The 15,226-nt window shown below is 48.0% G+C and overlaps 7 protein-coding genes across 7 annotated transcripts; 4 read left to right on the forward strand and 3 right to left on the reverse strand.

Annotated features, from left to right (window-relative positions):
• Positions 1-382: 382 nt before the first annotated feature.
• On the reverse strand, positions 383-759 carry PGRI_050860 (COX assembly mitochondrial protein; the record flags this gene model as incomplete). Its single annotated transcript, XM_040792799.1, has 2 exons — positions 383-648; positions 726-759. 2 exons carry the CDS (start codon positions 757-759, stop codon positions 383-385), a joined length of 300 nt encoding a protein of 99 aa, XP_040644766.1.
• Positions 760-986: 227 nt separating this feature from the next.
• On the forward strand, positions 987-2,639 carry PGRI_050870 (rRNA-processing protein PWP1; the record flags this gene model as incomplete). Its single annotated transcript, XM_040792800.1, has 2 exons — positions 987-1,222; positions 1,271-2,639. 2 exons carry the CDS (start codon positions 987-989, stop codon positions 2,637-2,639), a joined length of 1,605 nt encoding a protein of 534 aa, XP_040644767.1.
• Positions 2,640-3,836: 1,197 nt separating this feature from the next.
• PGRI_050880 (putative glycerol dehydrogenase (GCY1)) lies at positions 3,837-5,093 on the forward strand (the record flags this gene model as incomplete). The annotated part of the gene is made up of 7 exons (XM_040792801.1): positions 3,837-3,897; positions 3,956-4,040; positions 4,094-4,101; positions 4,157-4,314; positions 4,368-4,397; positions 4,453-4,750; positions 4,816-5,093. The coding sequence occupies 7 exons, from the start codon at positions 3,837-3,839 to the stop codon at positions 5,091-5,093; spliced, it is 918 nt and encodes a 305-aa protein (XP_040644768.1).
• Positions 5,094-5,554: 461 nt separating this feature from the next.
• Positions 5,555-7,586, reverse strand: PGRI_050890 (flavin-containing monooxygenase; the record flags this gene model as incomplete). The annotated part of the gene is made up of 3 exons (XM_040792802.1): positions 5,555-6,776; positions 6,831-7,239; positions 7,304-7,586. The coding sequence occupies 3 exons, from the start codon at positions 7,584-7,586 to the stop codon at positions 5,555-5,557; spliced, it is 1,914 nt and encodes a 637-aa protein (XP_040644769.1).
• Positions 7,587-8,617: 1,031 nt separating this feature from the next.
• Positions 8,618-9,855, reverse strand: PGRI_050900 (putative NAD binding Rossmann fold oxidoreductase; the record flags this gene model as incomplete). The annotated part of the gene is made up of 4 exons (XM_040792803.1): positions 8,618-9,127; positions 9,180-9,241; positions 9,301-9,402; positions 9,456-9,855. 4 exons carry the CDS (start codon positions 9,853-9,855, stop codon positions 8,618-8,620), a joined length of 1,074 nt encoding a protein of 357 aa, XP_040644770.1.
• Positions 9,856-10,679: 824 nt separating this feature from the next.
• Positions 10,680-12,419, forward strand: PGRI_050910 (sugar porter family MFS transporter; the record flags this gene model as incomplete). Its single annotated transcript, XM_040792804.1, has 2 exons — positions 10,680-11,186; positions 11,274-12,419. The coding sequence occupies 2 exons, from the start codon at positions 10,680-10,682 to the stop codon at positions 12,417-12,419; spliced, it is 1,653 nt and encodes a 550-aa protein (XP_040644771.1).
• A 730-nt stretch (positions 12,420-13,149) lies between these two features.
• Positions 13,150-14,985, forward strand: PGRI_050920 (uncharacterized protein; the record flags this gene model as incomplete). The annotated part of the gene is made up of 5 exons (XM_040792805.1): positions 13,150-13,435; positions 13,487-13,716; positions 13,767-14,382; positions 14,453-14,648; positions 14,706-14,985. 5 exons carry the CDS (start codon positions 13,150-13,152, stop codon positions 14,983-14,985), a joined length of 1,608 nt encoding a protein of 535 aa, XP_040644772.1.
• Positions 14,986-15,226: the final 241 nt, after the last annotated feature.

The following is a 15,226-nucleotide window of genomic DNA, read 5'->3' on the forward strand; positions in this document are numbered from 1 at the left end:
TAGTAATGTACATCTGATATCATTCAAGAGATCCTATAATCCCAATACATCGTAGATTAAGTGGGTGGCATTAGTGCCAGATAAAAACAGGAAAATAAAATAGCGAAAATCAGTAGTTCATATATATTTACATGTCAGATATCGTACAATTTTCTTCCCTAGAAATGAGAGGAGATAATTTGGGCTCGGTTTGCTTGTCCTCATGCATTCTCATGAGACATATCCCAGCTGTGTTGCAGTCTCGAGGCCATGCGGAAGATGCCCACAATACCAAGCAGCGGTGCTTTCTTTTCAGGTATAAGTCAAATCAAAGAATAGCCATTAAAAGCACACTCCAAACTCCATTCCCAAACATGATGGCATGTGCTCATCTCATGGCAGTCTATTGCTTCGCGGCACTAGTGTTAGCCTCCGTGGCAACATTCGCCACAGCAGGCCCTTGAGAAAGCTCGCGCTCTTTGGCCCAAATATCCTCAACACGCCGACGGTTGCTGCGCGCATCATCTCGGTTGCGCTTTGCGCGCTGGTATCGCTCTGCGGAAAGGCACTTGTTCACATCGCGCTTGATATCATTGCAGCTTCCAATGACCTTGTGTAGGAAACCCTTGGCGTGGCACTCGTCAAGAGCAGTCATGATCTCTTCGCAATCTGTGTGATATCAATCAGTATCGGCAACGGTGGGATGTGGCGGCTAGAGGGATCCTCCGGGTATGGACTCGACATACTGGCATTGTAAGAAGTGTGGAGATGAGAATGCATGATTGCGGTGATATTAGGCTGAAAAGCAGAACAACTCAAAAGACAATTGCAAGTTCAATCGTACGATCAACGCAAAGAACATCGCGGGACCGCGAAACGTCCCGGCGGTAAGAAGATCGGCCTGATTCTGCCGGGCGGAAAGCCCCTCAAGGCACACCGATAAAAAAAATATCGCCGATAAAAAAAAAAAAGTGGACGGTGATCAGTTTTGTCACAACACTTTCACAATGTCTTCCATGATTACGACTACGACATGGGTGAAGCGCGGTGTCGCTGCCCAGTTCCCTACCAAATATGAGATTGACGAGGCCGAGATGGGCCGTATATCTAAGCTTGCGCGCATGCAGCTTGAGGATGCGCAGGACGATATGAATGCTGCGCAGGAGGGATCTGGAAATGATGGTGATGATGCTATGGTTGATGATTCTGAGGAGAAGACCGCAGCTAAGGGCACTGATTCAACGTGAGTAGTGTGCGCAGTGAGGATTTAACTCGTGCTAATCTATTCCAGCGAGGATGATGATGTGCTGAAGGAATTCGACATGGATAACTACGACAAGGAGGAGAGAGATGAGGATGGAGAGAAGATCACCATGTTCGGCAATGTCCAATCCCTGGCTTACCACCAGCCCAACGAGGAAGACCCGTACCTTGTGATCCCCGAGGACGAGGATGATGAGGAACGCGAGGAGCTTCAGATTATGCCTACTGACAACCTTCTACTGGCCGGAAAAGTGGAGGACGAAGTTGCACACTTGGAGGTCTACGTCTACGAAGACAAAGCAGACAACCTCTACGTGCACCACGACATCATGCTGCCCGGCATCCCCCTTTGCACAGAGTGGCTTGATATCCCCGTTGGCAAGAACCCCGAGGGTCGGACACAAGGAAACTTCGTGGCTATTGGAACCATGGAGCCCGATATCGAGATCTGGGATCTGGATGTCGTGGACTGCATGTACCCCAACGCTATTCTCGGACAGGGAGGCCAGGACGCCGATAAGATGAAGAAGAAGCAAAAGAAGAAGGCTAAGGCCAACGACGAGTACCACATCGATGCCGTCCTGGCGCTGGCCGCCAACCGTCAGCACCGCAACCTTCTTGCCTCGGCCTCAGCCGATAAGACCGTCAAGCTCTGGGATCTCAACACCGCCACCTGCGCCAAGTCCTACTCCAACCACAAGGACAAGGTCTGCTCACTAGACTGGCACCCGACCGAGTCCACCATTCTGCTTAGCGGCAGTTACGACCGCACCGTCGTGGCAGCCGATATGCGTGCGCCGGACGCGCAAGCCCGCTGGGGCGTCGATGCAGACGTCGAATGTGTGCGTTGGGACTCACACGACCCCAACTTCTTCTACGTGACCACCGACGGCGGCATGGTCTACCGCTACGATATGCGCAACGTCCCCACCACCCCGGCCGAGTCCAAGCCCGTCTGGTCTCTGCAAGCACACGATTCCTCTGTTTCATCCTTCGACATCAACCGCTACATCCCCGGTTTCCTGGTGACTGGCTCAACAGATAAGACCGTCAAGCTGTGGAGTGTCGAGAACGATAGACCTACTCTGATTGTCACGCGCAAGCTTGAGGTCGGTAAGGTGTTCTCTACTTCCTTCGCTCCCGATCAGGAGGTCAGCTTCCGCTTGGCTGTTGCTGGTAGCAAGGGTAATGTGCAGATCTGGGATGCTTCGACTAACGGCGCTGTCCGTCGTGCGTTTGTGTCTCGTCTGCCTGATCTTGCTGGTGAGGTCCAGGAGCGCACTGTTGGTATCAACCCTGATAATGATGAGTCTGATTCGGATGAGGGTGAGGATGATGGTGAGGGTGAGGGTGAGCCTCGTGGAGGTGATGGATGGGAGTCGATGGATGAAGACTAGTTGGATACAGATACCCGTGGATCCTTCCGTTTCATATGCGCCAAAAAATAGATTTGCTGTTGGGTTTTGCATGTTAATGACCAGTCTGTTATGAAGTTTTGGAAATATGAGAACAATTCCAATGACCTTGCATCACAGCATATTGTAAATTAACAAGTACAAGCACCATTTTTAGACAATATCTAATCAATGTTCTCTGTCCATGAACAAAGAATCTTGACTGTCAACTTTTTCGAGTGAAACTGCGCCATTGCTTACAACGGATGCTAGATGGGTATATATGTACCTTGTTTTATAACGTACCCGAAAAGAAAAAAAAAAGGGAAAAGTGCAATAGAGGCGGGGATAGTATAAATTCTCAGACACATTTGTAACCATCAAGCCCTAGTTTAGTCACAAGGGAGTATACTAGGGTATCTGGCCTCGCAGAAATCTGCTCTACGAAAATGCAGTGCCTAGCTATGATCTTTACACCTAGAATACCCGATTTACTGTCTAGAGAATACCTTGACTTAATGTACTAAATCCCCCTAACACGTGACCTTTATTGGCTTCCAAGGTTGACATTCTTTTAGCGGACCCACTTAATGCAACCTTATTCTAAAAGAGACCCCACCCGTCGACGCCAGAAAGGGTGATATTTGGCTTCATAATTCTACTAAAAATGTTGTACCGAGTTATTCACTTATGTATCTTGAAATATTCCAAACGCTGAGTGCTAGCTAGATCTAGCGAGTTATCAAAACTTTTTATATGAAATTTACCGGAGTCAAAAACTACTCATAGTTAGAGCTTGACTTCCGATAGCTCCTAGGTAAATATGGCAGCGCATTCGAAAGGAGGTGTTCACTGCTCTGACCAGGAAAGAGTAGTAGTGGCGTTCCTACCTTTGGGGGCGCCCATCAATGCCGCCTTCGTCGGGGCTGGAGCTTCAACCCCGGGTTTTGGCGATCAATCATCATTATCCCAAGTATTACCGTATTAGGAAGGTTGCGGCGCATTGTGCTGCGGGTGGGGGCTGAAAGCTACGATCAGGAAGTGATTCGCCTAGCCTTTCTGGAGACCCTCTCAAATATAGAAATGGCCCCGTTCAACATGCCCTTTCTTTTGCTCTGTGTGATTCACCCTGAAAGAGTAGCATAAAGCTCCAGACTGATACACTTTGATCTACCACCATCATCTCCCATAATAATCAATATGGCACCCCCGACTCATTTCAAGCTCAACACCGGCGCCCAAATTCCCGCCGTAGGACTTGGTATGATATAAGCTCGTCTCTGTGGTCCTTAGCGGGTTTTTCCTAACAAGAAATACAGGCACTTGGAGATCTGAACCTGGTCAAGTCCGGGATGCAGTCTCGTTCGCTCTTAAGAACGGATATACTCATATTGACGCGGCATTGTAAGATTGCGATGTTTCCTTTGCAGTGAATAGCCTTGGCTAATAAATCGCAGGATCTACGGTGGGCATTAGGTTAGAAAAAGGAAGCACGTCCCTGGGATCTAACGGATAAACAGGAAACGAGCACGAAGTCGGCCAGGGTATTAAGGACAGTGGTGTCCCTCGCGAAAATATTTTCATCACCAGCAAGCTATGGAACACTCACCAAAACAATGTTGCGGAAGGTCTCCAAAAGACACTTGAGGCTTTGGGCACAGACTACCTCGATCTCTACGTAAATCAACCCTCTTCTTCTTTGGGTAGACGCACGGCTAACACAAACATCAGCTTATCCACTGGCCAGTCCGACTTGTTCCTGTAAGTCATTAGTGTTTCCCTTCACGACATTTGCATAGCTAAGTTATTCGCACAGAACGAGTCGAGCGCGCTGCTTCCTGTCAACCTCGATGGCACACGATCAGTCGACCGAACCTGGGACCAGAATGAGACCTGGCGCCAGATGGAGGAGGTATACAAGGCCGGTAAAGTAAAGGCAATTGGTGTGGCCAACTGGTCGATTCCCTATCTAGAGGAGCTCAAAAAGAAGTGGACCGTGATCCCTGCTGTCAACCAAGTCGAGTTGCACCCTTTTCTTCCTCAGCACGCACTAAAGGAGTGGTGCGACAAGCACGGCATCCTCCTCGAGGCGTATTCCCCACTTGGCTCTGAAGGTATGTGCACGTTTACATGCTCTATAAAGCTTTGAAGTAAAGCTAGCTAACGTGGTCGATTGCAGGCGCTCCGCTCATGTCTGATCCGGCAATTCAGGAGATCGCTAAGAAGAATAACATTCCAGCCGCTACGGTACTCATTAGCTACCATGTCAACAGGGGCGTTGTTGTACTGCCCAAGTCCATTAAGGAAAGCCGAATCATAAGCAACGGTCAGATCATTCCTCTATCCAGCGAGGATATGGATGTACTGAATGGCCTGGCTGCGCAAGGAAAGGCCAAGCGTATCAATACGCCTCTGTTTGGATGGGATCTTGGTTTCGATGACTGGTACACGCAGTAAAGGCCTGGAATTTGTAGCTAGGATTGAACAATACTCTATGAAAAATGTCAATCTTTATAGACTGAAATGGTCCATTAGATGTAAATCAGGAAATCCGCTGGTCACTAAAGTCTGTCCCGAGTCCTGACTTGAAGTAGAATATAGCACTGGTTTCTCTTTCATCCACAGCAATCAATGGCAGAAGACATCCAGCGATGGGAGGAGTATTGATTGTTGCAGCTCCTTGGAAAGCCAACATTAGAAGATATTTATTGACCCCATAGATATAGCGCGGTAGTGCGGAGCTTTTCGAACTTGTCTAAGACATGATCACGATGTATATAACACAGAATATGGCCAAATCTATAGTCAAAAGACACGATTCCTGTAAACCCCCAATACGGTGCAGAAATAGAGATTATTGGTTGTTTTCTTTTACAGCACACTTGTTTGAACGCGCAATCAATACATTTTTAGAGGATCTAAACTTTGTAAGGGGGAGGGGAAACGCCCTCCTCAAGGGCTTTCAGACGCAAAGCCAATAATTTGGAGGCATATCGGGTCATTGGAAGGAAACCAACCATGATCCACAAGTTGGGCACTCCCGTCTCCCTATAGGCTGTCTTGTACTCGCCTTCCTCGTCAATACCCCAAATAGGCCTACATTGGCTGGCAATCTTCTCTCCAAGCGTCGCGCGAATGGAATCAATCGTGTTGGAAAATCCGGTAGCAAAGACGACTAGGTCAAACTCCTTCTCACGGCCGCCGTTTAAGATCACTTTATCCTCAGTGAACTTCTCAATAAAACCTGGCTCTACCTTGATGTTGCCATTGATAATTTCCTCGCAAGCACCGGCATCAAAGTAAAACCCGCCGTTTCGGGTCTGGCCAAGTGTGGAGTTGCCAGTATCGCGCTGGCCGCGCCATGTTCGCAGACCACGGGCGTTCAGAGCTTCGAGAAGAGGCCTGTCCAAGTCCTCAAGAACCTTAGCAGTGCGCTTGGCCAGTTCTTCCCCGGGTCCAACTGGCGTACAGAAGTTAATACGATCCATGACATCGGTATCGGGGAGGTTGCCGTTCTTGTCGGGCGCGTAGATTCCAAGCATCCGAGGAACGGAATGGGTCAAAGACATAACATAAGTCGGTGAGCGCTGGAGAAGAGTCACATTAATTCCGAGACGAGCGCACTCGTAAGCTGTGTCAAAGCCCGAGGATGAGGTACCGACTACGCAGACCTTCTTCCCGACAAAATCACGGGAGCTCTTGTGGTTGCTGGAATGACGGATCTCGCCCCGGAAGTCAGTCATTCCAGGGACAGATGGGGTGGAAGGAACACCACATAGCGACGTGGCCATAATAAGCTGTTTAGGGTGTAGTGTGCGAGTCTCATTGCCCTCCTTATTAATGACAACGGTCCACTTTCCCTCAGCGTCTTGCTCTGCCTTAACAACCTCTGATTTGGTCCAGACATTGAGCTCCAGAGCGGAGGCATACCACTTCATGTATAACCCCTGCTTCTGAGCCGGAGTGTATGTGGGCCAATGCTGAGGGTATTTGAAGTATGGCAAGGCATCGGGCCAATGTGGGAAGTGGAGTGAAAGATATTCGTAACGATTCTTCCAGACATCTCCAATTTCGTCGCTGCGTTCGATGATCAGGCTCACCATACCGAGAGCTTTCAGGCGCGCTGCCATAGCAAGACCACTAGTAAAAATAATTTAGTATCATGCCATAGAGCTTGTATGCATAGGCTCTTACTTCTGACCACCACCAACGATCAACACCTCAGGGTCAACAGTGTTGATAGCCTCGGATCTCTGACTCTCCCAGCTAGTGATACCAGTCATATGTCCATCCGGTGCGGGCTGCTCAGGGAATTGCTTAAGACTCTCGGCAACAGTATGCATAGTGTAAATTCTCCAGCCATCTTGAGTGAGGACTGCATTGATGACGGCCGAGGCAAACACAATCTCAGTCTCGAAGGATACAACAAACTGCAGCTGAGAGAAGTCAGGGTAAGGCTGAGACACTGAAGGCGCAGGGTCGAGAAAGTTGAAGTTTCTAGCCTTGGTTTGAGGCAAAAGGTCGGTGGCGGCTTGAAGAATGGCCTTTCTAAAATTGAATGTGCGGAAGTCCCAGGTAAATGAGAGTTTGTCCCGCCACACGCCTGTAATTCGGAGATGATGTTAGCCAAAGTCGAGATTTCGGATCTTTCTTGCGCAGGGTCTCACCATAATCGAGGAATAGTTCGGCGAAAGCTTGTGCGTCTTCTTCTGATGTAGCTTTAGAGAGACGAGCTACGATGCCTTCGGCCTCCTGACGAGCATCACAATCCGTGGGGATGGTAACGCCCAAAACGTCGATGGTAGGGAGTGCGTGGTTGTACTTGAAGTCGTACATGAAGTCGTCCGCGACGGGCTTTGGAACCTGGTCGTGGTTGAGCGTCGCGCTCTTAGACTGTATAGCCTTAGGGACGGCATCGCTGTCAGCGGAGTCTTGAACGTATGGTGCCATCTTGTTTATTTTGAGAAAATTGCTGAAAGGGTATCTCTTAGGCAATATTCACAGACTGAGCGAAGGAAAAGCCAATGCTTCAGAGTTGCCGATATATGCTTAAAACATCGGATGATCTATATATCTTCTTTTTAGCTACTACCTTGAAGGCCTCAAAATCAGAAGTCGCGAAGTCGAAAATTTCCTAATCGGGAAAGTCTCGCCGCATCCCAGCTGTATTTAGTATTGTATCATATGACCGGACAAACTCCGTGCATAATTGATCTTTGCCCTAATTCCTGACCTGTTCTTGGATACGCCCTGTGTCGATATAGATATGCGCGGCGATATACCGCCGAGGTTCGCCCAATATTGCCTCAACAGGTTCTACTCGGATAAAACTAGTTGCTTCGGCACAGCACAAAGGACAATAGACGGCTGAACTCGAATGAGGCGGGTCCTTGTCTAAGACTAGCAAAAAATTAGAGGAGATCGATCTATACTTGTCAGGGTAAGTCTTTACGGAACTCTAACACATAGGGACTACGGATTCCAGAGAGAATGCCATCTAAAAATGCAAGGTGATCGCGCTGTAATGCAGATTTCCACCCGACCTCCGCGGCCTGGAAATAATATACGTGTTATTCAGACGTGTTATTTATATCTTCAGCCAATTCAGTCTTGCCGTTGTGGTGCCGGGACCCTCAGAGCATTAGTACAGTTAACCCGCACTAAATGGTGCTTCGTAGTATACGGCATATTTGTCATAGAGCCAGATCATCCTAGGGACTTTCAAAGTTAACTAAAAGTCCCAGATGCCATGCTTCACTTGCTAGATTCTGGTTCAGCATTTACAGATGCTGTGGTAAATCTGCGCCCTTGAATATAGCCACTAAGAACCAGACTGATATGGTCCTCATGCTATGGACACTACGAAAATCTTGACATATTGTACAATTCTTCTATAAGTGCCATGGAATTCATGAAAGTTATTTACAATCTTATTTCCATTGCTATTTTTTATCTTCTGATATATGCAATCACTTCATACCTTATTCCATGATGGGAAGACCATTTTCGTCGAAGTATACGGGCACACCCTTGCGGAATGAGTACTGTAGAGCAGCACAAATCTTGCCCGCCTCGAAAGCATCCTCTGGCACACAAGTCATGGGCTTGTTATCAAGCACCGCATCGGCGAACTCGGCAAGGTCAGTCAAGAAGGTCGCATCGAAGAGAGTGAACGCATCAGGCACAGATTCCGTGCGAATACCGAGATGGTCGCGAATCTGAACATTCGAGCTAGCGTTGATGATGGAATGTCCCTTGGTACCGCACACTCGAGTCGTATCCTCGAATCCGCTAGTGAGCGTACGGCCGAGATAGGTCTTGAAAATCTTGCCATTGGCATATTCCACCAGACCCCACGCGTTGTCAGCGTCGCCATACTTGGCTAGGTCCCCATAAACAGCATTCTGACCAAAGGCGATGACTCTGTTGACTTGCTTCTTGGGGTTGGAGAGACCAGACTTGACATCCAACAGGTATCGCCCGGCATCGACCTAGTACCGTGTTAATGGATTGATGATAGCAGATGAAAATATTGGGACTAACGGTGTGGATGCCAAAATCGAGGAAAATACCGCCAGACATCTCAGAAAAGGCCACGAAGAAGGCTGAACCGAATGGTCAGTTCATAGACAGAGACGACGACTAGGGGCAATTAGGGCCATACCATTAGGATCCGCTTGATCGATACCAGTCGTCTCAACAGCGTGAATTTCACCCAGAGTTCCATTGTCAATCAAGGCCTTTGCCTGACGGTAGGACTTGTCGTCTATCGTGAGTCAGTCTCGCAATCTACAAACCGAGCGGCCTCCTGTTACTTACATCGGCGAGTGAATGGAACAAGGAACTTAAGGTCAGGCCTAGAAGCAGACTTCTCGACGACTGCTTTGGTAGTAGCGATGTCCACAGAGACGGGCTTTTCGCACATAACGTGCAAATTGAGATCAAGGGCCTGCAGGATCAAGGGTGCGTGTGTAGCTGTCGCGGTACAGATGAGGATAGCCTCGGCGCCACTATTCTTCAAGCATTCTTGAGGGTCTGAGAAATATTGGACAGTTGAGGGCAGATTCTCTGCGGCCCATTTGTCTGTGCCTGGCTTGGTGTCGCAGACGGCGACGAGTTCGATCCGAGGCTGCTGGAAGGCGAGGATACGAGCTCGAAGCACTCCCAGACGGCCAAGGCCGAAAAGTGCAAACTTAACACGACGGTCTCCGAATGACATGACTCAGGGTTGCGGTTATGTGATGTTCTTGTATTCAATGGTTGCAAAGTATGCAATATAATGACAAGAGAGTGTGATAGATGAATGCCGACGTCTAGTCAAGTAGATTGCAACTTTCCGCCTGATGAGATCGGGGCTATCTTATTATTTATATACCTGTAGTCTCTACTCTGGACCGGATCCTTGATATCAGTCTGGTAACCACTTGGAGGCTTTCCTGCATGGTAGACGCTATCCGAATCCCATATACCGTGCCTCGCACCAAAGCCGATGTTGGTTGGAGGAGAAGGAGGGGCGCGAGAAACGCCACACATAGGGATCATCGCCGATGGTTGACCATAGGGTTTCTCAAATGAACTGTTTGGCGGATACTCTGCAAAAAAAACCGCATGTGAGGTCCAATTACATTGCGCCCGGTGGGATATGGGATCTCCATCTAACAACGGGGGTTCTTTTGTGTCGCCGCAGCTTTCCAAATCCAGTAATTTCTCAGCTTCCATCGCCGCGTTTTTCTTTCCCTTGGTTTCATTTCTCGAGACAAATATTCCTTGAATGGGTAAGACATTCCATCTCCGCATTTTTCCCCGGTCATTTTCCTCCCCAGCTTTAACCCAACGAAACCTTAAAAGATCGTCATATTTCCAAATGAAAGGCTTCAATACATCTTGGCCCCTGAATCTAGATCAGCAAATCCCGCAGCAGAATATAGCCAAAAAAGAATATAAGAATATGGAGTCCAGGTATATTCATCTTCCCTACATAACCTCATCTATACAATCTGTGTCCATAACAGAATACACTCCTATTCCCCCTTCAATGACGAAATGGACGAAGGCATAAACACCAAAACGGACAAGTCCGCGATTGAGTCATCTTCAGAACATGAGGAAGTGACTGTCATCACTGCCGGCGAAGCACATTATGCACTCGGCCACTCCGCCGGTGCGTACGGCCCTGATGGGGTGCGAGGTTTATTTTCATCGGGCAACGTGTTTGGTGCGGCCTTCCTGGCCTCGCTGGGTGGTTTCTCGTTTGGATATGACCAAGGTGTCATTTCCATCATCAATGTGATGGACCAGTTCCATGCAGTCTTTCCCGAGACTAAGACGTCGTTTGGCACTGGGTTCATGACTGGAATGCTGTTGCTTGGGTCGTTTGTTGGCTGTTTATTCATGCCTTACCTTGCAGACAAGATCTCCAGAAAGCGGGCATTGACTGTTGTTGTGATTATTTTTGATATTGGTGCAATCATTCAAACAGTTGCCCCAAACTATGGAGCTCTAATTGCTGGCAGAGCCATCGGTGGTATTGGCGTGGGTACTTTGGCCATGGTAAATATTCTCTCTTCTCGGCCTTGCCTATTCTTTTTTTTTCTTCGTTTCGAGATCTGGTGGGGGTTTGCTAACTTTTCTCTTCAGACAGCGCCTCTCTACATCTCGGAAATTGCACCGCCGAATCTACGTGGCACATTGCTGGTTCTGGAATCCGTTTCTCTCGTCTGTGGTGTTGTGATCGCATACTGGATCACTTTCGGAACTCGACTCCTAGAAGGCTCTATTTCTTTCCGACTTCCCCTCGGCCTGCAGATGGTATGTGCTACGGCACTAGGCATCTGTATACACTTCTTCCCGTATTCTCCAAGGTGGCTTGCACTCGTGGGCCGTTCCGAAGAATGCCTGGCCAGCTTGACCAGGCTCCGGAACCTTCCGGCCACAGATGAGCGCGTACAAGCGGAATACAGTGGCATTCTGGCGGAGGTCGTCTTTCAGCGCCTTGTGGAAGAACAGTCCCATCCTGGGGTTAAGGGCTGGAAGCTGGAAGTGCACAGCTGGCTAGATTTGTTGAAAAAGAAGAATTGGCGCCGGACGGTTGTCGCAGTCGGTGTATCCTTTTTCCAACAGTTTTCCGGTGTCAACGCATTCATTTACTACGCGCCTACGCTGTTCCGGTCACTCGGCCAATCAGATGAGATGTCGTTGGTACTTTCTGGCGTCTTCAATACCCTGCAGCTTGCTGGGGTCGTTATTTGCATTGCAATCATTGACCGAGTGGGACGTCGCCCTCTTGCCATTTTTGGTGGGTTTGGCTGCGCCATCTGCTACATGGTCATATCGATCCTAAGCGGGTTATTTTCCAGTGATTGGACCGCGCATTCTGCAGCTGGTTGGGCCTGTGTTGCTTTCGCCTTCTTATTTATTCTAGTCTTTGGTGCTTCCTACTCACCCTTGGGGTGGGCACTTCCTTCGGAGGTTTTCACCACCGCGTCGAGATCCAAGGGCGTCGCTTTGGCCACCTGTATCAACTGGCTCTCCAATTTCATCATTGGAGTAGCTACGCCCCCGATGATGGAAACCCAGGGGTATCGAACCTATATCTTCTTCACGGTAATGTGCTTTTTGGCTGGGGTTTGGGCATTGCTATTGGTTCCTGAGACTAAAGGCAAAACACTAGAGGAAATGGACGAGGAGTTCGGGGATGTGCAGGGTCTTGCTGAGAGAGAGCTTATGAGATCTGCTGTTCAAATAGTGAGGCAGGGTATTATAACCGAAGAGCTGAGAGTCTAGACGCATCACACCAGGTGACTAGCAGATATATCATGTTTGGGTACTAAGTTTGCCTATTTGTATAACCTGAGGGATCATTTGGTGAGAATTTTCAACAGTAGAACAATGAAATATTTCAAATAGCTCTTGCGAATCAGCATTGGCTAAATTTCCCCTGAATGCACTTCGGTATCATAGCTTCAGAAGGAATGCCAACAGCATTTTTGAGTATGTTGTAAGGGAATTTTTCCGTGTCCAAGCTTGGCTAAAACAGAACCAATACCTTTCATAACGTATGATGGTAATTCTTTCCGTGAGATATGGCATAAAATGCTAGATTTGTCCAACAAGGATAAAAGCTCCGGCCAAACGTGGGGATTTCCAAGCGGGGTAAGTCTAACGGTATAAGGAATATGTCGCCGCATTATTTCCTAACAGTTTGAAACCTCCCATCTACGCTGTTCATTGTAACCATTCCGTATGCTTTGAGAGAATTGCACGAGACATGTCAACTCGCAATTTATTGGCACCTTGTTCCAATTGCCGCCGTAATAATCCCTGTGCTCATAGTCCTGATCTGCGCTAATAAGTACCCACAGACAGGCATCAGAAGTGTGCGATACCAGACAGTGACCTCCGATAGGTTCCCTGCTGTTCATGTGCGCTAATCGTGCTCTTTCCAGGTGATCGGAGGCAACCGATTTGCCGACGATGTGAGATCAAAGGTCTCAATTGTAGACCTGCGCAACGAATGCCAGTCTTCCGACATGGCACCACGGCAAATTTAAATGCAAACTTTAGGGAAGATCAAACATGGGTGAATAGTAGGCCTAAAAACTGGAGACCCTCGACGCGGTCAGCTCGGTTGTCTCAATCTCGATCTAGCCCAACCGTGTCAAACGAAGATCCTAACGAGAGCGCACTCACATTGGACAGCCCATTGAATGGACAAAGCCAAGCCGAACACTACTCGAATACGCTGATTTTTGGTTCTGCGGAGCCAAATGAAAATTCTCAGAATGAATCCTCGCATGCGGGTTCGTTTAGTCTAGACGTTACAAGGCCGGCTGTTTGTTCTACCTCACCAGCCAATGTCTCAAATTCTTCGGTATCATCAGGTATTGAAAATGGATTTGAAAGGGAACAATTCTATGTGAGAAGTGGTGGTGATTTTCGAAATGCTAAGCTGGATAGTCTTACAACCACGTCGAGTTCTGTCAACTCTTCTTATTCTGTCAATCGGGGTTCGGAACAGGGCTCTAGCAATGTTCAAGAAGCTTGCTTAATGCGGTATTTTATCGAAGAGCTATCTCCATGGGTACGTCAAATCATTTCTCCTTGGGACTCTCTGAAAATGACATTTTATAGTTTGATCATTGTGATGAGCGACGTCACTTTCAACTAGTGGTTCCTCGTCGAGCTAAGTACTGTGCCGCTCTACGGAATGCGGTATTTGCGGTATCATCCCGACATCTTTGTCGTTTGCCACAATACACAACATTACAAGGAAGTGTTTACCACGGGCAGGCTTTGCCTGGCTTAACAAAGTCGACCTCGCTTGAGTACATGTTGAAATGCGTTCCGGAATTGATCCAGTTCCCGGAAATCCAGGATCCAATACACCAGGAGAACATCATGGCGGCCACTGTGATTCTACGACAATATGAGGAGATGGAAGAGGAGATGGAAGAGATGGAGGAAGGGGAGATTGGAAACCACGCCAATGAGCGAGTCAACTTCCTGGCCATCACGCAAACAATCATTGACACCATGATTTCAACCCCGCTTGATCATTCCCTCGCTACCGCGGCCTACTGGATTGCCATCCGACAGGAGGTATATTATGCTTTGACAAGGCAACGGGCTCCGCAGTTCCGTTTTGACTCGGGGCGCTGTCAAAATGCTTCCGTTGCCAATACAATGATCATATTCGCTAGTGAAGTTGCCAAGTGGCGCTGGGGGTTGAAAGAGACTCATGTATGGGGTAAGTTCGCTGTTAGCCCTGCTATGATCTAAAAGGTGCCGGTATCAACTGACATACCTCATCGCGATAGAGCAACTCAAGGCAAAGCAGCAGCGGCTTCATTATGACTATCTGCATGAATTAGCACCAATTCTGGAGCAAGATGCCGATCGAGCCAGAGGGGACATTTTTCCTACTATATGGTACTCTTTTGATGCCCAGGTGACGGCGATCCAACATTTGAAATTGGCTGAAATGATTTTAATTGCCGAAAGCCCCTATCTCGAGTAAGTGCAATTAGAACATCTACTGAATATTCATTATATCTAACATGCCATCAATAGAAATGCAAGGGGTGCATTACATCGTAAAACGGAGGCACAAGTTCGGACTATCGTCCTAAGTCTTTGTGGCATCGCATTAAACCATCCCCAATGTCAGCCTGCACTAGTTAATGCTGTCATAGCAATTACCCTTTACGGCGAATATTTCGTCCAGCAAGAGGAGCGAGATGCTCTACTTGATATCATCAACCAGACTATGAAATTACATGCCTGGCCTTTGAGAAAAGCCTACCAGTCTCTACAACGGCAATGGGATATGATAGATAATGTTCAACTTTGAATCGAAATCCCGAGTTGATAAGCCTGTTTTGCGCCCTTTTTGCCGTTGACCTTTTTAAACAGAATAATATCTAGAACTACTGAATAATATCACAAGGCCTACTATTCTTGTACATCAGTCCGAAGGGGTCAATATGTTGACAAGGCTCGTTTCTATTGCTACTACGCAAGCATCGGTTATGCTTCATTAGTCTTGGCCTTTCTTTAAGGTGGGAGTCGCGCCTTCCTCGTAGAAGCGCCCT

Source organism: Penicillium griseofulvum, assembly GCF_001561935.1.
Source record: "Penicillium griseofulvum strain PG3 chromosome Unknown contig_84, whole genome shotgun sequence".
NCBI classification, from domain to species: Eukaryota; Fungi; Ascomycota; class Eurotiomycetes; order Eurotiales; family Aspergillaceae; genus Penicillium; species Penicillium griseofulvum.